Source organism: Psammomys obesus, unplaced genomic scaffold (assembly GCF_907164565.1).
Source record: "Psammomys obesus unplaced genomic scaffold, mPsaObe1.curated_primary_1811, whole genome shotgun sequence".
Lineage (NCBI taxonomy): Eukaryota > Metazoa > Chordata > Mammalia > Rodentia > Muridae > Psammomys > Psammomys obesus.
The window spans coordinates 4871847-4897035 of record NW_026591086.1 but is presented as its reverse complement, the minus strand read 5'-3'; the positions used below and the strand labels follow the sequence as shown (position 1 = coordinate 4897035).

General features: G+C 47.9%; 1 protein-coding gene across 3 annotated transcripts in view; it reads left to right on the top strand.

Moving 5' to 3' along the window:
• Window positions 1-25189, top strand: part of Dpysl2 (dihydropyrimidinase like 2) — a 100987-nt gene that overhangs the window by 50622 nt on the left and 25176 nt on the right. For all 3 annotated transcript variants that reach the window (XM_055609656.1, XM_055609657.1, XM_055609658.1), the window contains exons 4-7: window positions 20003-20167; window positions 23399-23460; window positions 23936-24016; window positions 24448-24516. In XM_055609656.1, the coding sequence (XP_055465631.1) occupies window positions 20003-20167; window positions 23399-23460; window positions 23936-24016; window positions 24448-24516 (377 nt within the window). The remainder of the gene's footprint in view (window positions 1-20002; window positions 20168-23398; window positions 23461-23935; window positions 24017-24447; window positions 24517-25189) is intronic.

Genomic DNA, 25189 nt, shown 5'->3' with positions numbered 1-25189 from the left:
TATCTATCTATCTATCTATCTACCTACCTACTTACATTGGGTTAGTTTGACAAAATGCCATATGAGGCAGTTTACAAACCACAGAAATTTATTTCTCACCGTTATGAATGCTGAGGAGTCCATCATTAAGGCACTAGCAGATTTGGTGTCTGGTGAGGGCCTATAAGTTACGGAAACTTGTCTCCTCACTATGTCTTCACTTGGTGGAAATTATTGGGGACTTCATGGACCTCTTTAATGAGAGCACTAAGTTCATTCATGGAGTCACCACTTTGATGATCTCATCACTTCCCAAAGCCCCTGTCCTAATGCTATCCTACTAGGGGTTGGGATTTCAACATAAGAATTTTTGCTCACTGTATGACCCATCCATCTACCTCTGTCTGTTTCATTCATCCATTCTTCTCCTTTAATTAATCTGTCACATATGCATCAATCTAAGGTATTGATGCTGGCATCTGCCTCTCTAATCTATTGCAGTACGAAATGTATCTATGCCTATGTGTAGTCTATTGAATTGGCCATCTATGTGTTGTCTTGTCTGCCGTTCATCTAATCTGTCTGTCCCCTTAGTCATCTGAACAGAAGACACAGGAGGGTGCAGTCACCTCCCGCCTACCTGCGCGTTACGTCACAGTACTTGATAAGACCAGGAAGAGAGTTCAAAGTCTGACTTATGCTCAAGCCTATGTAAAGGAGTTCCTCTTTTGAACACAGCGAGAAAAACAATTACAAACTAAAGTAAAAAAAAAAAAAAAACTGTAACTTTTTCCTTTTCTCCACTAGATTTTTCTTGGCAACACATTTGGCCCTGTGGATGTAAAGTTGTGCCTTTAGGACAGTGTTCTTACTGGATCTCAGTTCTCAGCTGTCTTTGGAATTCAAGCGAGGCCAGTGCTGCGCCTGAGCTGCTGTGTGCGCTGAGCCCTGTGGTTTCCTGGTGGGCCTGTTACCCAGTCTGTCTTCTGTGTCCATGCCTTCCTGAGCTGGCAGCCACATGCCCTGATCCACTGTCTGGTCCTGTAGTTTGCTGGGGATTCCAGGACAGAGCCCTGGGTCTTTCCTCTGCCAATCTTGGTGACAGATCCTTTCCAGTGGGTATTTTGGCTAAGGAACCATTTAGTCATATAGCACCTACAACTCAGGAAGTGGCCTTGGAAAGGGGACTGCCAGAAATCAGAGCTCCTTCCCCTCTGTGTGGGCACTGTGGGCCAAGTCTTCCTGTTTCATAGCATCAAACCAGCAGACCACATCATGGCTCCCAATATCAAAGTACTGGACTCTGTACCGTGGTGCAGGAAGAGGCATATAGCAGGTACCTTTCTTCCTTCCCTTTAGCCAGTAGTTGTTACTCTCATTTATTTTGTGCCTTAATTCATTATCAACACAAATCACAACAGATTAAAAACTAGGCTGAATACAGCCACTGTTAAACCCAGGAGAGAGTGTCAGTAGGGGACTATGTCCCCAAAGACGTGACAAGTATTCAGGGCTACCCTGAAGTCTATTGTGTGTGGCCATTTAATATTTTGGCGGGAAAGAAACTTTTGCCTCAGAGTTTGGAGTGGGAACCTGACAGGAAGTCATAGCTTAGGTAGTCTTGGTTGTGTTGTTGGGTCATTTTTGTGGAACTGCTCTGAGGACAGACATTTAAGGTCCTGTCCAATGGATGCACTTCAACTTACATCCTGTTAGTGTGACACTGGTACAGTAGTGCCAGCCAGACCCATCCAGTCAGAGGATGGCATGTGTTGCTGGACCATTAAGGTCTTCTCCTGTTTTGGTCCCTTGGTCTCTGATAAGCTCTGCCAAGTGACCTCGCAGGTGCCCTCTGGATTCCTCCACAGACCCCCGTCAGGAGTCACGGACAGGATTCTGACCGTGTCACAGGATCTGAGAAGAAAGTTCATTTTCGGGTGCAGCTAATCGATCTTATGCCCTGGGAATCTGTAAGCCCTGGACCCTCATTTTTTTTTTTTTTTTTTTTTTTGGTCCTGTCTTCCCTTTGATCTTGAAGGTCAAGAGCTGATTATCTGGTTAGAACTGAAGGAATGGGAAGAAGCCCAGAAAAGCCTTGGGACTTTCTTTGTTACTCTGAGTTTAGATAAGGACCGCGGTTCTGATCCCAGCTCTGACGGAGTACAGATCAGAGTCAGGGAGTGCGTGCATGCGTGTGTGCTTGTGTGCCAAGGAAGGTAGGGCCAGACGGCCCTAGAGATTCACGCATCTCCACATCTCCAGGCTGAGATTATAAGTGATCACCACCACATCCATTTTTTTTTTTTAAACATGGACTCTGGGGATGGAGCTCAGGTCTTCATATTTGTCAGGCAAACACTTAACCTACTAAACTGTTTCCTCAGCCCAGAGTGTTTGCTTTGTTTGTTTATTTTTTTGACAACTAGAATGTGTGCGAACGCCACAGAAACCTGGGGCACAGCCCCTGTCTACCTTGAGTTTGCCTGGAGGATCAGGATCCTGTCCAGTCCCCCAACTCCCCAGCAGCAGGAAGATTCTGGTGTGGAGGCTTTATCTTACATTTCCAACCAACCATCACTTTGAAGTGCCTTTCCTTTTTCTGTAAAGTAGAGGGAGAAAATGATCAGTTATTGTACATCTCCCACTAAGAGGGCGGCCACACCCTGGAGGAGAGGCTTGCCACCATGGTGGTCTTCCGATGAGGGCCTCTGCTCTTTCTTTCCACAGAAGCACTGCCACCATGACCTAGATTTCCCCTGTGTCCCAGAGGGCTATTTGGACAGCAGTCTACAATAGTGACTGATGCCATGAATTCACCAGCCTAAGTTAATCTCACTTGTGAGGAGCCCCATCCCCTGTTCAATGTCGGGTTGAGTCAATTGGCCTCAGGCAGGCTGCCCTTGGTGGCTCCCTGACCTTGTCTGGGGCTCTTTTTTCCCAAGTTTCTGTGAGGTTCATCAGCTCAGCCCTCCCTATACCTGACTTCGAAATACTCCAGGAATGCGGTGCTTTCTCGATGTTGGGTGGGGTGGGGAGGGGGAGTCTGGAGACAGGGAGGAGCATCAGCAATGTCTGGGCTTGGGGCTGCTGCTCTCCGTATTGTTATTTTTCCTTTGTGTAGATATCCCAGGGATTCACTAAGGAAACATGAGGTGTAGTGGAAAGAATTTGAGGCCTCACTCTCTCAAGGACGCCCTCCTTCTTGGAGGGAATCAGGGGACCTTAGTTCTGGGATAAACTGCTGCCTGTTAGCTCCAGCAAGTAGCTCCATGTCTGCTTAGCTTTCATTGCTTGTGGGAAGGCTTTCTTGCCTCCTGGCCTCTCCTTGAGGGTTCAGGGTGTTGTAGATTAGATGGAACTAGGGTCAGTTACAGAGGCGGAGGGAGGTAGCTTCCCTTCTGACAGCCCGGAAACCCTTCTGGTTTCTAAGAATGTTCAACTCCTGGGAGGTTTTAGAGGATAAAGTTGTTTTGTGAACTGACTTCTGCATTGGCGAGACTGTTTTATCATCCATCTCTTATGCTTCTACGCTCTGTGTAACAGTGCTCCTCATTACCCTGAAGTGTTTTTTTGTTCTGTTCTAGGGCCACATTTTAATTGTCACCTGATTCTTCTTTCTTGTTAAGAACGTTCAGCCTTCTTCAGCCACTTTCTATGGCTCTACCTAAATACCACAGATTGGGTCATTTATAAAGAACAGAGGGTTTGGGGCGCATTGGCGAGAGTCTAGGAAGTCCGAGGACATGGTGCTGGCATTTGGAGAGGGCAGCGGGACTGTGGCAAAGCAACAGGAGGAGGTGTTGCGTGGTAAGATGTGGCCAGGCTTGACCTCTTTTCCTCTTCTTATAAGATCATTAATGCCACCATGGCCACCCCACCCTTCTCTAGTCCTAACCACTTCCTAAAGTCCCTGCCTCTGACACACCATTGACATAGGAATTTTGAGATGAAATTTTAAACACGCATTAACCTAGGGGAGCTCTGTGATCTTTGGGGGATACATTCAAATCATAGCTGTCCCCTCACTCCCAACATCTATAGAAACATCTTTCCTGTCTTTCTTTGAAGACAGGATTTGCTTTGCTGACATGGGAGTCAACCCAAATGCCACCTCCGTCACCGCAGTGGTGGGACATCTCTGCTGCCAGGCTCAACCTCTAGCTCAGGAGAGAGTCAGCTATTCCAGATCATAGGAAAAAGCATTTATAAGTTCAGGCTGCAACACCCATGTCCTTCTGTCCCTTAAGGGTGTAGTGGAGCTAGACCCTGAATTTAGTTGCCCTTTGCTGTAGTCATTTCTTGGGTGGTGCACGGAAGAAAGGAGGTTTGGCCTTGGGGCAGGGCTGAGGTCACCTGTGCCATCTCCTCATTCCACACATGAAAACCACGAATCTATTTTCTGTCTGTATGGATTTGCTTATTTCGTGCCTTTCACGTAAGTCAAATCATAATCTGTACAATTTTGTACTTGGCTTCCTTCCTTCAGTGTGTTGTTCCCAGGGTTCACCTGGGCTGTGCTGTCTGTTCCCCACCCTCAGCCCCAGTGCTAGGATTAGGGGCATGTACATGCCTAGTTGAGAACTTGGGTTTTAAGCCTGTTTTGCTAACCCCAATGTGGCAAGTTCAAGGTGAGACCTAGAAAACAGGAAGTTAGGGTCACCATGGGAAGGTGGGGCCAGCACTCTGCTGCCTGCATGGACAAAGAAAATAAAAATTACTGCAATATGTTTTCCAGTGTATTCCTTCAATAATCAAAGGGACTGATGGAAAAAAAATGTTTACTCTAAAGAGAAGTTTATTGAAGTGATCAGTTTGAAAATATGTACTAAAGTTCAAAGCGTCCGTCTATAGTAAGCCATAAATGACCAATGAGAACATAAAATTTAAATATCCTTTTGATGTTAGCAACACAAAATTAAGGATTTTAAGGAGATAATCCTGTGTATGCTACGTAAGAAGAAAGTTTAGTAAATTAAAAGTAATGCTTTGTTCATTGAAAAACTGCATGCTCTAAAGAAAGATGCTTCAGCAATTACTTTCTGTAAACTCAAAATCTCAAAAGGTGGCCCTGGAGAGATGGCTCAGCAGAGGTAAGAAGACGTATTGCACTTGCAGAGGACTGAGGTTTAGTTCACGGCTCCTGTGTTTGGTGGCCTTCAGCTGTGTGTAAGTCCAGCTCCAGGGCATCCAGCACGAAACACACACACACATACACACACACACACACACACACCCACAGTGAAGAATAAAAATCTTGAGAGAAATCTCAGAAGGTGTATTTTTTTTTCTTGGTGTGTCTCTGAAGGTCAGGTGGAAGATTAAATGGATGGTAAGAGACAAGAGAATATTCTAAAGGATCATAATAAAGAGAGACAGGAGACCACAACTGTGCAGATATTAAAACAAACCACAAAATGGCAATAGTTAAAATAGAGCATATTAAGTTGACCACGCTGACCAAAGTAGGTGACTGGTTAAATAAAGCTTGTACCTTCCTCCCTCGGATAAGGTACTGTGTAGTTATTAGAAACTGCTATGGAAAACTGCTACTGACGTGCTGTCTTCACAGGGTATCTATGGGAAGAGACAGTCTGGGCAGTGTGTCCAGTTGGATCCCGCTTTTTCTTTATGGTCCTGGGCATTGAACCCAAGACCTGGTACTTGTTAAGCATAGTTACCAATTAGTTACAAACCCAAACTTTCTGTTATTTTACTATTGCTAATTTAAATTTAATCAGTTAAATATTTAAATTGCATTTATTTGTACATGCGTGTGTGTGTGTGTGTGTGTGTGTGTGTGTATGTGTGTGCTTGCTTATGTGTGCATGTATATGGAGATCAAAGGTAAAGCTGAAGGAAATGTTTCTCTCTTTCTACCATGTGGACCTGGGAGTTGGCTGGCCATTAGGTTTGGCAGCAAGTGTCTTTACCTGCTGAGCCATCCTACCAGCCCTAATTAGGTAATTTTTATTTTACTTTATTGTATTTTACTGCTAAAGGGTCTCGTCCTGTTGCCTAGAATGGCCTTAAACACCTGGGCTTGAGAGATCTTCCTGCCTCACCTCCTGAATTGTTGGACTATAGGCCAATAGCATTATCTCTAACGGATTCCCTCCCCCTTTTATTTTAAAGGGAGAGCTTTAGTGCGGAATAATCTATATACTATACTATTTTAACACTGTATTTAAATTACATTTATGTGTATGGATGGGTAAGAAGAATGACATAGATATTCATTAACGTAAAAGTCCGGTGAGTATTTTCCTTGGCTGGGCAGATGAATTGCGCTTATGGTTCTCCAGGTTTTCAGTGTTCAGCTACTTTTGCATTCGAAGCTGTGCTTGTTACTCCTGAGAACCGGGAGGACATATTGTGAGCGGGTGTTATTGTGAGCACAGGTTTGTGTTTATGTGTGATGGGCGTCCGTCACCTGGATGCCTAAGCGCAGTCCCTTATCAGGCTTCGCCAGCGTTAATCAGGCGCTGTCCAGATTGGCTCCTATTCAGTCTTTCTAACGGACTGGGGACAAAACAGGCCTATTGAACCGTCATCGACAGTGGAGAAGGGGGACACTGGCCAGTGCAGTGGCTGTGTCAGGCTCCAGTGAGGCCTCGATATGGTTTGTGCTGTGCTCTTGAATTCATTCCAGATTCCTCCCCCTCCCCCGCCCCCCTTGGCTTTAAATTGAGTCTAGTCAACAGATGACCTCACCAAGTCTTCCTTCCCTGCTGGACTTCGTTTGGAGGGGATGTAAGGGGCATTGTGCAATGCTGGAACAAACAGTGGAGGCCAGCTCCTTTGTTTTTGTTTCTTAGTTTAGCTCCAAGCCCAGAAAACTCATCTATTCCTGACTGCCCAGGGAGCCGTCCCGGCAGCTTTTGTATAAGGGCGGGATGTCTGCCCGTACCGATGGGGTCCTATACACACTGCAGTTAGTGTCTGCACTAAGTGTTCCTTTCCTTATGCTGATCACGTGTCGTCCATAAACTCCGTCCTCACATAGGTGTGAGTGCTGTGTTGTTTGTTTCACTTCGTGTCTTCACAGGTGGGTTACTGTCATCAGGCTGCAGTATTTCTATATGGACATTGAGAGAAATGTAAATGTGAACACGGTAATTCTCGATTGGTGCATTGTTTTTTCCTGTTATTGTCTGTGGCCTCTGGGCTTTTGGGAGCGCTGGGACACAGCTCTGCTCAAGTAAATGTGTGTTTCTGTTAGTTCCTGCTAACGGGAAGTTTAGGTCCTCAAGCGTGTCCTTGGAGTGTCTTCTGGACTAGGAACCTTCTGGAATGAAAACTGAGTTGATCCCATTCTTTATACATAGAAGCCTTAGAGCATATGACCTTTCTTTCTTTCCTTCCTTTTTTCTTCTTTCTCATCTCATCTGATGTTCCACTCTGCCCCTTAATCCCTTATTTTTGGCAAGCCAGCACCGAATCTGTGGTCCTGTAGCCCAGGGCAACTGAAAGCTGAGACAAACAGAGGAAGTGTCATGAATGACATATTTCTCCAGCCACCTCATCTGGCCAGCCCAGCCAGTGGCCAGCCCCTGTCATGGTGGTGCTCACAGCTTGGTGTGGCCAGGGAGGGTTGATCTAGCCTCATGTGAACAATCTCTAGGTTGTCTTCCAAGGTCTCCAGGCTCATCACATCTCCTTACTCTTTCTGTAGTTGGCTCATTGTCTGGAGTTTATTTCTGGCAGACTGTGGTGAAAATTGGGAAGTGTCTTGTATTTTCCTTAAGCAATCCAAAGGCCCTACCCCCTCCTTGTTGGTCAAACACAGGTCTACATGCATGCATGAGCTTCCATATGCAGGCATGTACATCTACCCATAGGCACATGAACGTGTGTGTGTGTGTGCACGCACACACACACACACAGCGCACACACACACACACACACACACACACACACACACACACACACACACACAGACACACACACAGCAGCCAGGCATCCAGCCTGCCTGAGCTTCAGGTGTCCCTAGGGGTTCGGAGAATAAGTATTGCTGTAGCACTTTCAAAGCCTGCTGTGGGTGGGACTCGTGTTTGGGGAGATCTCCAGGAAGCTTTGGGATCAGGTTGCTTTCGTTTTTATTGGAATGACAGAGAGCCCTGCTAATGAGGCCAGTTTGTTATCTGCCCCGATTGGCAGCTTTCCCCACACCCAAGTCCTCCTAACATCGGGAAGTGAGTTTACCTGATCCTAACACTTTCCATATAGGAAGATTTTTTTTGTTTTGTTTTGTTTTGTTTTGTTTGGATTTGTTTTGTATCCTAGTGTCCTTGCATGGGTAAGGGTGGGGGTGGGGTAGTACAGGGGATTTCCCCAGGAAGTGAGAAGTCTCCTTTTCTAACAGTCCTCAGAGGATCTCTGCGGCTTACCCACTTGTCCCGTAAATAGGACAGCTTCGTCTTGTTCCTTGGGTTTTGGTCTGTTTCTGCAGAAGCCTGTTCCTCTGAGGGGATGACTCAGAGTTCCAGGCCTTTCTTGTGGCGCTGTGGCCTTGGCCTTCCCTCTGCAGAGTCTTTATCCAGATCCTCCCCACACCCTGTTCTTCCTTGCTGAGACTCCCTGCTCGAGGCCACCCTCGTTCCCGTCCCTGCTCCTGCTGCTGGGGTTGTGTGGCTAGTCTCCCCAAGAGGGACCACGGTGCTGGTCAGGAATCGCATGAAACAGCTCTCTGTCCTTCTATGTTGCTTTTAGTCATTTGATGCAGGCTTGCCAGGACCTCCTGTTGTAACACCTTGATATATGCTATTTCACAGCAGCCCTATGTGCAGGTGTTAGAATAATGTCAATTTTACAGATGAGAAAACTGAGGTCCAGAGAGGGTCAAGGATCCTCAGGTTCTAAAACCGGTGAAAGAATCGGCATGCGGTTGTAAACCCAGGCACCGAGGTTTCAGCTTCCCAATACTATTTGATAGACAATGTTTCCTTTATGGGGAAATAGAGCCACTAAGGAGTTGATTAACTTCCTCAGCTTCCTGGACCTCATCAGTGACAGTGTCAGGATTTCAGGTCAGACCTGTGGCCTGTCAGGTCCCTGTTTCTTGTGGGCTTGGGGTGGACAGTTAGAACAGTGGGCCTTGTTCTCATAGAATCCAAATTTTTCTGGTCCTCTGACAGTTCTTTGAATGAGCAAGTATTTCATTGCATCTTTTCAGATGGGCGAGTCCCCGTGGTCTGTACTGAGGATGTGAGCTTGAGCTTGCAGCGCCTCTGAGAGCAGGGATGCTGGCAGAGCCGGGCAAAGTCACTTCTCAGAACGGCAGAGCTAGAGGAATTCCAGGCTTGACACACCCATCGGAGTCAGAGTGTGTTTCTCCCTCTGGTGAGGGGATGTAAGCTGCTGTCAATGTGGCTTTTGTTCAGAGTCCTATCCAGAGTGCTGGTCTAATGACAGGAAACAGGAACCTCACCCCTCCCTCGGCCAGTGACTTCAACACTTTTTTTTTTTTTTTTTAAAGAAATCCTACACAGCCTGGAGCCTACAGCATTGCAAGTGAACGGGTCTGGCTAGGGTGTCCACCTTTGGCTCCCCTTGCTTTCTCCTACAGGCTACAGTTGTGTTATCCTGCTTTAGGGATGCTATTTTCTACGAATGGTCTGTGTTTCGAGATGAACATGGAGTAGAGACAGGACACGGCTTTTCTCAGTGCTGGGAGCTGGGGCCGGGGCTGTCCTGCCTCGCTGACTCCATTGCTCATGCCCAGTGTTAGTGTTGGCTAAGAGCTGTCCTGAATGCAGGTTGAGAGCTGAAGAAGGGTTGAATGAGAGTTAGAACTAAAATGCCACCAGTGGCCACTGGACCAGGCTCTCATGACATTTTGAGTCTCTCTGTAGAGCTGGCCTACTAGGTCCCCAAGTGCTCCCCGGTCTTCCTAGATGGGTCTTGGAAAGTGGCCAGTTTTCTAAAACAAAAGCAGCCAGGAAGAGGGAAGGGGATGTTGTGTTTGCCCCTTTAAAAAGCAAACATGTCAACTGAACACCAGCATTATCTGGAGTTACGTCCCCATGAATTGCTGGTGTCAGAGTGAAGTCATGCCTTTCTAATCATCTGGATTAAGAGCTATAGTCCGTCCCTTCATGCCAACTTCCGCGTCCTCTTCAGGGAGGACCTTGAAGTAGGGGACCAGTTAGGAACATGAGTGTGTTCATAAGAACATCGGGCATCGTTGGGGAGATGTGAGGAAAGCCACAGGCTGTTCTTCAGGGAAATGGTGAAACTGATGGACACCATCAAGGATGGCTCTCCTTAGAAGATGGTAACGCAGCCTACTATTAAGAGAAACCGAAGCCCCACACAAGTAAAAAGGAGCATGGCCTGTGGTTACTCCCATGTTAAACATATGTATCTGTACATATGTCTGAATAGTTATTAATACGGTGATAGGATTATGGGTAACATTTTCTTCTTTTCTAGTGAAAAGGAGAAGAATAGATTTAGGATTCAGACCTGAGTTAAACTCTGAAGCTGTTCCATCTGATTATGTATTTTTTTTAAAAAAAAAATTAAAGTCAAATTCCACACATCTGTTTATTCAGCATGTGGGGTGTGTGCGTGCATGGTAAGGGAGTGGCACAGTGTGGAAGTCGGAGGATAACCTGCTCCTCTCCTTGTGCCGTGTGGTTCTGGACATCACACATCAGGCCATCAGGCTTGGGGGCAGGCACTTCCACCCACTGAACCGTCCCAGCTAGCTTATATGTCTGTTGGCTTCTTGGTCATATGGTAAGCCTTGTGTGTGAAGTCTTCAGAGGGCTTCTGTGGTTAACCTGGGCTTCTGCAGATCCGTTGTCAGGCCTCAAGGTTTTTGGTGTGTGTGCCTGAGTGTGTGTGCGCGTGTGTTCACCGTGTATGTGCATGGAGACCAGGGGTGAATTTCAAATGTCTTCCCTTATTGCTCTCCACCTTGTTTTATGAGCTGGTCTCTCACTGAACCTGGAATTCACTGTTTTAGCTAGACAAGCTGGTCAGCAAGTCCCAGGGACATGACTGTTGCTGTCCCCAGTACTGGGGCTACTGGTGAACTCCAGTCCTCATGCCTGTACAGCAAGCATTTTGCTCACTTTGTCCCTTGTACCGTCAGCCCAACCACTTGTCTTGTCTTAGTCACTGTTCTATTGCTGTAAAGAGACACCGTGACCAAGGCAACTTATAAAGGGAAGCAATTAATTAAGGGCTGGCTTACAGTTTCTGAGGGTTAGTCCTGTAGCATCATGGTGGGGAGCATGGGGGCAGGCAGACAAACATGGCGCTGGAGCAGTACCTGACAGCTTATGTCTGATCCACAACCACGAGGCAGAGACAGAGGAGAACAAGGGAATGGTGAGGCTTTTGAAACCTAAAAGTCCAACCCACGGTAACACACTTCTTCCAACAGGCCCAGGAATCCTTCCCAAAGAGTTCCACCAACTGCAGATCAAGCATTTATATATGAACCTGTGGGGGTCATTCTCATTCAAACCACCACACGGCTCATGGTTTGATAAAACTTTCGGATAGTGCCCGAACCATGTACAACCTTCATGAGTGAATGAGCTCAAACCATCAGGCCCTAGGAAGCAAGTACAGCTGTTTGTGGTGAGGGTCATTCTGGGCCTTCTCTTCCCATTCCTGGCTCATGCCCGACCCATGCCCAGGAGTTGAGTCTGGTGGACCTGCCCCTGAGACCTTGGCTTCCTGCTGTCTGCAGAAGGCTCTCACCTGCCCCATGTCTTCTCTCACTCCTCTTCATCTGCTTTTGATGAGTCAGGGAATTATTGCTCGTCATTTGCCTTATCACTCTTTAAGGGATTTACATGTCCAAATGACCTGTCGTCATGACACACAGACTTCACTAGCCTGGCTTTGATCTGGGTTGCCAGGAGCACGTGTGTGAGCTGCAGGGAGGAGGAGGTTTTATGAGGTGCTGACATGTGGACAGGCCCTTACCCTGATGCCCCGAGTCAACGTTCACCCACACGAGGGGGTGTTTGCCTTTTGACCCTGGGGTTCTGTTTAGAGCTGCCTGCTTCAGGAGACCTGCCTGTGTTTGGAAGGCAGACAAGGCCGTGGCAATGGGAACCATTCCCCAGCACAGCTGCCCAGAAGATGTCTGTTGAGGCTGGAGGCAAGAGGCAAGGCCAGCTGCTTCACAAACCCAGTTTGGATGTGTTACTTGTCTGTTGATATGATAAAGCCCATGACCAAAGCCACTTACGGAAGAAAGGATTTATTTTGGCTTACAGTTCAGGGACAAAGTCCATAATGGCCGGGGGAGACGAGGCAGTGGGCTGGTGGGGCAGGAGGCAGAGAGAGATCACGTCTCAAACCACATGCAAGGAGCAGAGAGGGTGAAATAGAATTGGGGAGAGGCTAAGAACGGTCAGAGTGGTCCGCTTCCCCTCAGCTAGGCCAGACCTCCTAAGGGTTTCTTCCTTCCTAGGCGGTGCCACCAAATGAGGACCAAGCGTACAAATACCTGAACTTTCAGGGGCATTTCTCATTCGAACTGCTGTAGTGCCTAAGTCACTGGGGCCCGCATGTCCCCCAGCTGTGACTGGAGGAACATACATCCCCCCTTCCCACCTGCCCTAAGAATCAATCAAGGGAAGGCACTTGACATCACTTTGTGATGTGCTCAGACAGGATCCCCTTATGAGTGGATGGGATTTGCTGTGAAGTACACTCAAGCCGAGATGTGATACTGTAACAGCTTCACTAGCCCCTCCCCGCCATTGGTGGTAGCTGGACAGGAGAGCGGGTGTTTCTTGGATCAGGTGCTGTGAACATGCATGCTCATCTGGGATAGAAGCCAAGACTGGAGGTGACTTTCTAAGGGTGTTAGCTTCGGACATCACCGAGTTGGGAGTGTTTTTCTCTGCCCTGCTTCCAACTTCCAGTGCTAACTGTTGATTCCCTGAGACTCGCCATCTTCCTGCAGTTTGGAAGAAACGGCAACTTCCTTCCATCAGGCACAGCCCATGAGAAGGGAGCCTGGGCTGGTGGACTAAAGAGGCAGGTGGCTCAACAGATCTTCCTGGAAAGTGCTAGGACCAAGACTGGCTCTGAGGGAGACTGAGGCAGAGGAAGGTCAGGGGAGATGAGGTAAGGAGCCCTGAACTACCCAGGCAGGCAGCGGAAGGCAGCCTGTCTGAAAGCTTGCTGCTCAGCTCTTCAGACCCTCTCCTGGGTACATGATAGAAAGGGGAGTAGAAGCCAGAGCATTGTGCAAACTTGGAAGTGGGGTGAAGGGTGTGAGTCATCTTTCTGCACCACTTTTAAAAAGACGCATGTGAGGACATGAGGGAGACGGCCCAGTGGGTAAAGAGCTTTTCATGTAAATGTGTGGGTTCCTAGCATCCATGTAAAGGTTGTGTGAGCGTGGTGGCCTCCCCCTAATCCCAGCACTTGGAATCCCCAGAGCTGGCTGCCTTGCTATACTGGCCAAACTGGTGAGCTCTGGGGTCTAGTAGAAAATCCTTCCCCAGTGAAGAGCTACTGAGGAAGACATCTGAGGGCAACCTCTGGCCCCTACATGTGTGTACACAGGATGCACACTCACCCATACACACATGTGAACATATACACACACACATACACACACACACACACACACATACACACACACACACCACAATACACAAATAAAAACTTCATTGGAGCCTACAATGATCTTAAAAAAAAAAGAAAGAAAGAAAGAAAGAAAAGGTTAAAGATTTTGAGTCTTTGAAACACTGCAAATTCCAAAGGGATTTTTGTCTTCAGGTTCTTCCAAGCTGCAGTTAATTTCCTTGCTTCTTAGTGGTTTTGCCAATGTCCAAAAAGTGTAAGTATGGAATAGCAGAGCCAATGCAGGTCATAAAGAGGGATAAAATGCTCGCTCATGCTGCAGTGTCTAGCCTTGGAAGCTTCACATGGAAGACCACACAGTGTACATGTCTGTTTTATGTGAAGTGACAGGGATCAGATTAGTGGTTGCCTTGGTCTGGGGCTAACGGGTAGGAAGGGATAGAGAGGAGGCTGCTAATGGGGGCTTCTTTCTGGGTGTGGCGTTCTAAAATTAGATGTGATGATGCTCCTATAGAAATGTGCCCTTAACTGGGTGAATTTTGTGTTATATCTCAGCCAAGCTCTTAAGAAGAAGTAGGATCCTTTGACAGTTTTTATAGAAATAGTACAGGCAATAGTATAGGTCCATTACCCTTTATCTGGAGGGCCTGGGACCAGAGAGTTTCGAATTTCAGAGTAAGATATTTGGATATTCATAATGAGTTATCTTGAAGATGGGGCCCAGGTGTAAACATGGAATTCCTATGCAAGGTTTATTATCGACCTTATATAATATCCAAGGGCATTTTTTTTTCTCCCTTTTTTGAGACACAGTCTCATGTATCCTAGGCTGGCTTATAACTTGCTACGATCCCCCAGCCTCGTCCACCTCCTGAATGCTGGGATTACTGGCCTAAGTTTTTCAGTGCTGGGGATTGAGGCCTGGGCATGTTAGGAAAGCCTTCTACCAACCAAGTGACTTCCCTGGCCTCTGAAAGCAATTCTGTACAATTTGTTAGCTGTGCCATTTGGCTGGCACTTGTCATATGAGATCACGGTGGAACTTTCCATACGTGTTGCAATCCTTCAGATTTTGGAGAATTTTGGATTTAGAACTTTCATTCTGGGATTTTCATTAAAAGCATGTCCAGATTCAGGCCGTGGTTCCACGGGGTGCTTAGGTTGTCATATGGCATGTGAATGGGTGTCGTCTATGGACTCTGTCAGTGCTCTGAGGAGGGAAGTAGAGCCCAGCATGTGCAAGGCATTTCACAGATACCTTTCCCTGTGCCCTGTATGTACCTTCCTGGCTCTGTATGGTGGGGGAGCTTTGTGCCTGTTTTGTAGAGGAAGCCAGGAAATCCACGAGGAAGACTGCCACAGGAAGCAGGCCCAGGTCTCGGGGTGCTTTGACCCTAATGTTCACCCCCTTGCCATTGCTGACTGCTGGTGGGTGGCTGTGCCTTTCTCACGGGGCCAGCTAGCCCAGGAAAAGTCGCCGTAGAGATGATCTGTGAGTGATTTTCCGGACTGCATCCTGAGTGAGGACCCTAGCTCCCTCCGGAAATGGTTGTGGCCTTCTGCCCTGTTCCCTCAGAACAGCTCTTCCCAGGAGACCTTCCATGGGTGGAGAACAGTGGGAAAGCTCTTGTAGGCATTTCAGTGACACATTTGCAAGTGCCATTAGCTTAGAGAAACCATGTTTGTTTCTCCGAAATGATGGACATCACGTGACTCCCTCATCAGATACTGGCTTTGGATGTGGTCCAGAGGGCCTAGCCCTGTAGCCAGGGAGCCTAGTCCTGTTTTGAAAGTGGCATTATCGTTGTGTGGTGGATGGGCCGCTCATAGGCCTGAGTGGGTGGAGTGGGTGGAAATGGAAGGAGACGCAAATGGAAAAAAAGCCTCTCTACTCAGCCAGAATCAGAATGGCTGCTCTCTCAGAAACTCAGTTCCTCAGGTTGCAGCCTGGAGACATGATCCCTGATGAGGGGCAAGGGTTGAGGCTGTGAACAGGGGTTTACGACCAAGGCACTTCTCATGTTTGCTGAGGATGGAGAAGCATGGCATTAACATAGTTTCTTTGGGGGTCCTGTTACTGGCCTGAAAGTGTGCTTAGCCACCACTCCCTACTGCTTTGCGGAAGGGTGAGTGGAGGCTGAGCCGTAGCAGGCTCCTTGCTTGAGCTACCCTGACGAGCAAGCATCCTAAACGGAGCAGCCTGCACATTTAGGATCTGGGTGTTCTTAGTGGAGAAAGAAAACAGACAGGTCTTGTGGAAAAAAGTGTGCTGCTGAAAGAAACTTTTTCCTTTCATAAAAATTCGAGGCCCGATGCTGTAGCTCAGACATTCATAGAGGCCCCACCTACCATGCATAAGACACTAGGGTTGATGCCCAGCTCTAGGGGAATACGGATATGTGTGTGTTTAATGGTCAGGAACTTTTACTACCAAATCTTAAACCATGGGATCTTAAACAGTATCATGGGGGCTGGAGAGATGGCTCAGTGGTTAAAGAGCACTGGCTGCTCTTCCAGAGAACCCAGGTTTGGTTCTCAGCACCCACGTGATGAGTCAGAAGCACCTGTAGCTCCAAGTTCCCGGTGCCCTCTTCTGACCTCTGTGGGCACCAGACTTCCATGGAATGCAAAATAACTCTGCACATAAAATGAAGATAAATAAATCTTAGAGCATCTCAAAGAGGTTCAGTTTCCTCCTGACAGGACAAACAGAATGAAGGGGAACCAGTCTGGGGACAGAACTTACTTAGTCTTTGTTCTCTGAAGTGGGCAAATCAGGGCACTCAGTGTGTAAATGTAATGGATTTTATCCGATCCAATGTGAAGATATTTAAAGTAATCATACCCGGTGGAATGAAGATTATTCCCAGGCTGAACATGCTGTTCTCAGGGTCCTCTTGAGAAATGATTTGCCTTGTTGATCCCTAAGGAAAGAGATGTGCTGAGGTCAAGCTTCCTGCACGTGGACCCCAGAGCCTAACTTGGAGCCTAGCAGATGCGTGAAGTTTTCAAAACGTTTATCTGCAGGTACATACACACGTAGAAGCAAACACACGTTTTTGCGCATAGGTGTAAACATGCATAGATACTAACAAAGCATTCATAGAGGTTTTCACATGTGTTCACACAAATATGGGTATGTTTGTATATGACTTCACATGTACATAAAGATGTAACTTGCAGCCTTGTTCTTGATTTCATTTTGTGTCTCACCATTTTTTTTTTCTTCCGTCCTCGTTGTCATCTTTTTTTCCTGTTTCTGTTTGATGGAATCTTCTTGTATTTTAAGGTTTTACTGTTGTTCACTTGTATTTTTTAGTCAGTGTTTCTCTGGCTGACTCACTGTGCAGGCCTCAAACTTGTGAAGCTCCTCCTTCCTCTAACCCCCGCATGCTGGGATTTTGGGTGTGTCAGCCATGACTGGCATGGGTATCTTTAAAGCCACTTTTAAGCTTTTTGGAAGGAAATAGACTATAAGTAAGGAAATAGAATAAAATACAACGTGGAGAAAAAAAAATGATGTAGAGAAAATGTATCAGATTGAGTTGGCTGATTTGAGGGAGGGTGGGGGTAATTGAGTAGATGTGATATTGACTTTATAACTCTATTTTAGAGAAATCAGCTTTGAAGAAGTCAGTTTTCCTCCATGAGCCATGCTGTCTGGAGGGAGGAATGTTTCTTGTCCAGCAGGGTGGGGCAGAAGGGTCTCCAGGTTTCACAGCAGCCCTCCGGGTTGAGAGGGAAAGCGGACAGTGTTACCAGGAGAGCAGGGTTGTGACCCACTGGATCCAAAGATTCTACATCTGGGGATTCACTTAATTCTGGCTTCAGCCAAACCACTAATAAAAAGGTTTGGAAAAAAAATTCTGGGAAGTTTCAAAATGCAAAACTTGAAATTTGTCTCAGTGCACATACCCATACCAGGTCCACACAGGCAGAGTGCTCTGTGGCGTTGTATCAGGTACTGCAAGCAGGCAATGTAGGAAAGGTTCAACGTGTAGCGAGGGGTCTGCAGTGGAGCCCAGCTGTAGCTTGCTGGGATCCTGGGATCAAGTCTCAGGGGCCCCCACAAGTATGTAGCAGGCTGTGTGCACATAGTTTGCTAACATTTATGCAAGGAACTTGGGTGTCCACGGGTTTTGACATCCTAGGGCTGTCCAAGAATGGTTGGACAAAATGGTTGGACAGTTCACAAAAACTGAGGTGTACAGCTGAGCCCCATTTGCCCTTTCAACTGAACGAAAGGTGAGGTTTGAGTGCCAAGAGGTGATTACATAGGACGTTCATCGAGCTCTTTCTGTATCTGGATGGGGGTCCCTGGTGTGAGGAGCTTACATCCTGTATCTTATGAATGTTTGTGTGTGAATGTGTGTGTGTGTCTGTGTGTAAATATGTGTGTGTGAGTATATGTTTGAGTGTGAGCGTATGTGTGAGCATGTGTGTGTTGCTCAGAAGCTATTGCAGATGATCGTGCAGCCCGAGATGGGGACGGTCTCATGAGCTTGATGGGGAGGTGCTGCTAGGTGAAGAGCAAAGGGAGGGGATTTCAGCGAGGGTGGCGCTTCCTGAGTGAGAAGCAGGGGATGGGCAGGAACAGGGTGAGTCAAAGGAGTAAGGAAGCTACGGGGAGATCTTGGGGGTGACCATTCGGGGACAGAGAGTAGGAGGGAGACCGGAGACATCTGCCGGGCTCACATCTGGCTGGGCTCAGGGGAGATGCTTGTGTCTGCCCTTCCTGGCAGGTTTGCATGGGGACCGCAGCTGCAGATAAAGGGTATTGTAAGGTCTGTCTGGCCACCTGGGAGCGTGGGTTGGAGGAGAGTGAGGGGGGAGGCAGGCTGTAGCCACAGACAGTCCAGAATGCTTGCTGCTAACAAAGTGATATTTTTGTTGTCGGGGGGAGTGGGGTGGAATTGGGAGAAAAAAAATGGAATTGTCGCTGCAGAGTTTCTAGGGATGCATTCTGCCAAAGCCCTCATCAGCTGACACCGTGTCCTAGAGAGTAGGCAGTTGTGGAACCCTTTTGTTATACAGGCAGGTCTTTATGCCCGAGAGGTCCCCAATGAGCGAGCGCTGCAAAAGAACTTAGAAGCATGTCTTAAAGTACGTTTAATTGCCATCTAGTAACGATATCAGCTTCCAGGGTGCCTGTAAGTAATTACATGTATGTAATTTATATCAACCAGGCAAGGGTAACTGCCGTATCTTTGCTATGTATGAAGCCAAGTTAAGCCAATCACAATTTAGTTGCATCTGCAAGTTTTGATCCTGGGCGTGGGAAATCTAATACTTCATTTTGGAAGAATGGCTCGTGGCTTCAGGTGTCCAGAGTCCTCAGCTTTTCCCTTGTTGTTGCATGAATTTGATTGCACCTTGAACAGCTACTGCCAGCCCTTTGTTCTGTGTGCGCATGCGGGCGTTCAGAAGGATGGCAATAGTTTAGAAAACTTCACTTGAGGGAAGCTGGGCAAGAGCTCTCCAGGGAACCTTTGAGCAATCATAGTATGTGCAAAGGCCCTGGGCTGAGAGGAAATAGACTGATGTAGCAGCTGACAGACGGCCTGTATAGCTGGAGATAGATTGCAGGACAGAGACTAGGCACACTCCACAGGGCCGTGTCGCGAAGGTCAGCCAGGATCTTGCAGAGCTTGTTGGGGACTTTAATCTGTATTTGCAGTGCAGGAGGAAGGTACTGGAGGACTTAAATAGAAGCGCAATGGAACACTGATAGACATTCTGTCTATGTGAGCCTCATAACAAAAGTCTATAGGAAACACAATCCCCCTTTAAGAGCAGCGCTGAGACTTAGGGCTTCGGAGCAGTGTACCCAAGGGCGCCTGTGGGCGACCAGTGGAGCCAGGGAACAAACTGAGCAGCCTGAGCTCATGGTCTTTTGTCCAGAGTATCAGCCTACCTTAGTAATAATATTGCAGCAAGCTCAGCCTCAAAATGCTTTGAACGCTTTAGATGAAAGATTGTCCTTAAATTACGGAGTGGAATTACACTTGGGAAACCTGAGTGGCCAGGAGCAAGTGGGTCTGCTGGGTGTTTTGGAAAGGCCCATGATGCATGGCTCCACTCCAGGCCTCTCTGAGGCCTGGCTGTCTACTGGGGCATCTCAGAGAAGCCAGCAGCACAAAGAAGGGTTTGGCTCCTCCGGCTGGCCCTCTGGCACCGCCATTGTCCATAAGGACTCATTGTCCTCGGAATGCGCCCCAGGTCTCAGGGACTCGGATTTGATAAATCAGATCTGAGTAGTTCATGCGTGGTTTCACTTGCCTGCTGTCCAGTGCCAAGTTTCTCTCTATTGGGTACTCGGCTGGCTTAAGTGCATTCCTAGATGTTGTTGGAGAGATCACTGTCTCCAGTGGGAACCCAGGGGGCTCAGGGCAGGGCTCAAGTGGGTAAACACCTGCTCGTGACTTCGCTGGGATGGTGACAAACGTCTCTTTCTTCCTAGTCGACCATGTGGTTCCTGAGCCCGGAACAAGCCTGCTGGCTGCCTTTGATCAGTGGAGGGAGTGGGCCGACAGCAAGTCCTGCTGTGACTATTCTCTGCACGTGGACATCACTGAGTGGCACAAGGGCATCCAGGAGGAGATGGAAGCTCTGGTGAAGGACCACGGTAGGTCACGCAACTCCGCTGCAGGTGTTGTTCTAACTCAAAGCCCTCTGAGAGCAGGCCGATGGGCGGGCGCTTTAGGCTGCAGCTCATGCTGATTGGAGGAGCCCTAGGCCAGTGAGAGCATATGCCTCTATGAATAAGACAGACTGGCTTCCCTCTGGGGTGCTTTCTTATGTAGCAGCTTCCAACAGATCACTGGCGTGAGGGATCTGGTCTCAGAGTGATTGGCCCTCCAAGGCCCCAGTGGGGCAGTAGGGTTGTTCTTTGGAGTTTGAGGGCAAACATGTCACGCAGACCCGGAAGAATAAAGGCTAGCGGAGGAGGTGATGGGACTTCAATCAAACCTAAACTGAAGGGCTTCTTTCTGCTTCAGAGAATCCCAAGGGATTTGGGGGAAGGGTTCACAGGAGTCTTCATTTACATTGAGATGCCCCCCACCCCCCGACTCCTGTCTGTGGGAATCTTGGGGGCTTAGGTACTGGGGCAGAACCACATCATTTCCTGTGCCTCCTTCAGCTTAGCCATGGATTAGGTTCCAGGTGTCATTCTTTGGTATCACTGGGTCTTGATTTGTGAGGAAGTTTTACTACTTTTTTGTTCTTAGAGTCAGGAACAGGATGTGCTGTGAGTAAAAAGGTGGAGGCCAATCTCCAGGCGTGGAAACAGATAGGGGAAGCTTCCATGGATGCCTTACAAACAGCTCTATATTGGGAAGTCAGCTTGTCTACCGACTAGCTGTGTGACCTTGGGCAATTCATGTAAATTCTGAATTTTAATTTTTTTGAAAATCTGTGAACATTGTGAACATTGGCCTAAGATGCCCTTTGAGTTTCTCCCTAGCATGGAGGTCACCCCTCCCAACCCCCACAAATTATTGCTTTTTCTTTTTGAAGCTCAAGGGTTATTTTAATAGGGTTTAAAAGAAAAACCCCAATGGCAGGTAAGTTGCTTGGAGGAGGGAGGGAGAAAGACTGGCCTGGTCTACAAAGTGAGTCCAGGACAGCCAGGGCTACACAGAGAAACCCTGGGTGGGTGGGGAGGGACAGGGAGAGAGAGGGGAGGGGGAGAGGAGGGAGAGAGAGAAAGAAGAGAGGAGCCAGTGATTCATTTCCATCCAGAAGTAGATTTCATTTTTCTCAGCCAGGAGGCAACAGTTTTCTCTTAGTGGCCATTCAGCATTACTGTAACCTTTCCCCGCTGCCTCTGAAGAGGTCACCTTCAGGTCATTTAGGAACCAGACCAGGCACTAGGCCTCCAAACACACTTCTGGCCTCTAGCTAGAACCGTTCTCACTTCTTGAGAATACCCAGATGCCGGTGGATTTCAACTTTCAATTCTTAGGGCCAGTCTATCCCAAATCAGGCCAGGCGGGTTACCGTGGCAACTGTTGCCTGGCATTGGAGTGAAGAACTGGGATGCCCAGAGGCCTATTAGCGCAGGGAGCTTCCAGCACCTCCAGGTGGCTTGAATTAAGCTCCAAGGCTCTGAGGTTGTCAAGACAATTGTTTAGAGTTGTGATGGATCTTGGAGAGGGATATTTGGTCTGGTGCCTTGGGAGGCAAGAACTCCAAGATGCTAGGATGGACAGCTGCTTGCCAAATTAATGCATTTTTTTTAATTAAAAAAAGTTTTTTTTTTTTTTTTTTTTTTTTTTTAAACAAGCATGTCTTGCCAAAGAAAAGATAATTTCCATAGTTAGAAGTCTGTAATGCATTTTCTTGTGAAAGACAGAACAAATAGTTGTTTTGGGAAAGTCTTTTTTTTTTTTTTTTGAAGTAAAAAGTGTGATGATATACATAGAGCATTAGACTATTTTTTTGAAAATCTTTTTCATTTATTTTATGTATGTGAGCATTTTGCTTGCGTCTGTGTCTCTGCAACCTGTGGGTGCCTGCTGCCTGAAGATGCCAAAAGAGCCCATTAGACCCCCCTGGGACTGGAGTTCCAGACAGTTGTGAGCCACTCTGGGTACTGGGAACCAAACCTGGATCCTCTAGAAGAGCAGCCAGCGCTCTTAACCACCCAGCTCTCTCTCTAGCCCAAGATGCCCAGTCTGAGTCACTTCTAGGCGTGCAGTTCAGCAGGTTCATTCAGCTTTCACCTTGTTGTTCCTGCGTATGGGAACTCTGAGAGGGATCGGCAACAGGTAAAAAGCACTTGCCGCCAAGCGATGACCTGAATTTGATTCCCATGTGTACATGGTGGAAGGAGAGAGCTGACTCCCCACAAGTGGCCCTGTGATCTCCCCGTGCATACTGTGGCTAGTGCACACACTTTCTCTCTCACATACATGCATAGACACACACACACACACACACATACACACACATCACCACTATCCACCTGTAGGATGCCTCATCCTGCTAAAATGGAAATCTGTCTCCGTTATTCCTCCTTCCCCTTCCTCCAGCCCAGGCAACTCTGACTGTGACACCCACTGCCTGTGTCCCTCCCTCACATGGGGTTTTGCAGCAGCTGTGTCTCAGGATGGCTCCTGTGTTCATTTCCTTTGTCCCATGCAGCCAAACTTCTTAGGTAAGGCTGAATGGTGTTCCAGCTCACACAGGAACTGCATTTTGTGTGTGTGTGTGTTCATCCATTGATGCTCACTGAGGTAGGAGTGGTAGGGAAGGTGGTTCACTTTCTGATTGTTTTGAGTCAATATGCTCTGTTGATATGGACGGGGTGCCGTAACACCTCGGCTTTTAATTTTAACAGACTTGTAAAGTTCCCAAACAGGAAAACCCTAAGAACCCTAAAAACAATTTCCAGAAACCCCGTTCCTAGCTTCCCATTTGCTTTGCTATTCTGTCTGTCTCTGTCGTGCCTTTTCTCTTTAACTCCGTGATGCTGAAGATTCATCCATGCCAGGCCAAGCGCTCTACCGCCGAGCTGGACACTCAGCATGTTCTAGTCTTTATTTTGTGAGACAGGGTCTCTCTAGGCTTCCTGCACTGCCTTGAACTCACTCTGTAGCTGAGACAGTGTGATCCTCCTGTTTCGGCTCCCCAGGTAGCCGGGATGACATCTGGTGGCCGCAGAGTTGCTTTGTTGTTCTCACGTCTCCATCCCTGTCTTCATCTCTTGCTCTCTTCTTTTGTCCCCTCTCTACAGCCCTCCCCCTCCACAGAGATCATGTATGAACAACATGATCGCTTTCTTCCTCCTAGGTTGTTTGCTTTGGGTTTGTCTGTTGGAAGTCACGTGTCTGCCTTTCTTCTTTGTCACCAGGGGTAAACTCCTTCCTCGTGTACATGGCTTTCAAAGATCGATTCCAGCTGACGGATTCCCAGGTAAGAAACTCAGCCTTTCTGAGGAGGCTCCTGATACTCTGTTTGGTCTGGTCACTGCTGCCTTCTGGGGGAACATTTTTCCATATGTGTATAGCTCACTCATAGCTTAATGGGACCATGGCTGGCAGGATTGGTGTTTGATGGAATTGGCTTTTGATGGGGTCTGGATGGATTCCAGACTCTGGAATCAAACCTTGTCAGCTCTAGTCAGGATACTCTGTGGCCTAGTAATAGTACCCAGAGCCCCTGTCGTATCTGACACACCTCTCCCAGCCCTCCTCCTCCCGTTTCTCACATCTCACTCCTGTCCTTTTGGCTGGGCTGCCTCTCTGCATCTCAGGGTGGCTAGAAGCAGTCCTGTTGAGCATATTACCATGCCAGGTGGCCTGGATGCCATTTCTCCCTGACCAAGGGGGTTTCCTTTGACCAGGAAGATGCAGGTTCACGTCTCTGAGTTTGTCCTCCTCCTCCTTAGATCTATGAAGTGTTGAGTGTGATCCGGGATATTGGTGCCATAGCTCAAGTCCATGCAGAGAATGGTGACATCATCGCAGAGGTATGGGATTCTTCTTTTCATGTTTTCTTCATGTCATGAAAAGCAAGCTCAAGAAGGCAGGACAGCTTTGGTGTTCACTAGTGTGGGGATCCAGAGAGCCTGGTGTTCTGGTACTGGGGCTCTGTCAGTGATCTTCTGCTAGTGTTCTATAGGGCACATGACTGGTTCCCATTATAGAAAGGCCCTTTCGATATCATCACATACTGTGCTGTGGGGCCAGTCAGCTTCCCCAGGGATGATGAGCAGGTTGGGAGGCTCCAGTGGGTTGGTCTTGCTTAAGCAGGGCTGGCATTAGTACAGTAACCCCTTTTCTTTCTGAAGTCCGGGATGACGCTGGGTATCCAGCAAGGCCCGCCCTACTTCTTGCTGGGGAACTTTTTGCACCTGAAACCCACCTCCTCTGACCACTTGGCTTTCTTTACACTTTGCAGGAACAGCAGAGGATCCTGGATTTGGGCATCACGGGCCCAGAGGGACACGTGCTGAGCCGACCAGAGGAGGTGAACATCTGGGAGTGGGATATATGACTTAGTGTCTCTTGGGCTCTGTGCAGGGCACTGACCCCCCCCCCCCCCGCTTCCCCCCCCCCCCATTGACCCCCCCCCATGCCTATTGAAATCGGGGTTTTTTTTGGATGTACACCGGTCTCTCAAAGAAGCATGTGCGCATGCCTGCACATGCGCAGTACCGCCAGGCCCCCAAATACAGGATGGAATCACAAAGCTCCTCTACATCTCTAAAACACACATGCTGAGTCCTCACCAAGTGCAGCACACTCAGTGGGACCTATTGGACAGAACGGTTGAAAACCCTGAGCAGGATTAGCCCAGGCTGAGAAGTACGAGGTTACCTCACTGGACTGTGGAGCCTGTAAGTCAGAAGGCTACAGGTATCGTGTCTTGGGAGGCGGGGTTTCCGCCACTAGAGTTTTAACCTCAGTGCTTTTTAGAGGCTGGTCCTTCAGTAAGGGTAAAGGTATGACCAATGTCGGTCTGACAGCTCACGAGGGAAGAGGATGAAGGAGGATTTCTGTAAGGAACATTCTAGACTGTAAAGATGTGTTAGAGCAAGAGGAGACCTTCGGGGATCTGGATGGACGGAGGATCAACATATAAGCTGCCCCTTCTAGAAACAGATCTCGAGGCAGGGGAATGTTTGGTAAGTGGCCTGTGA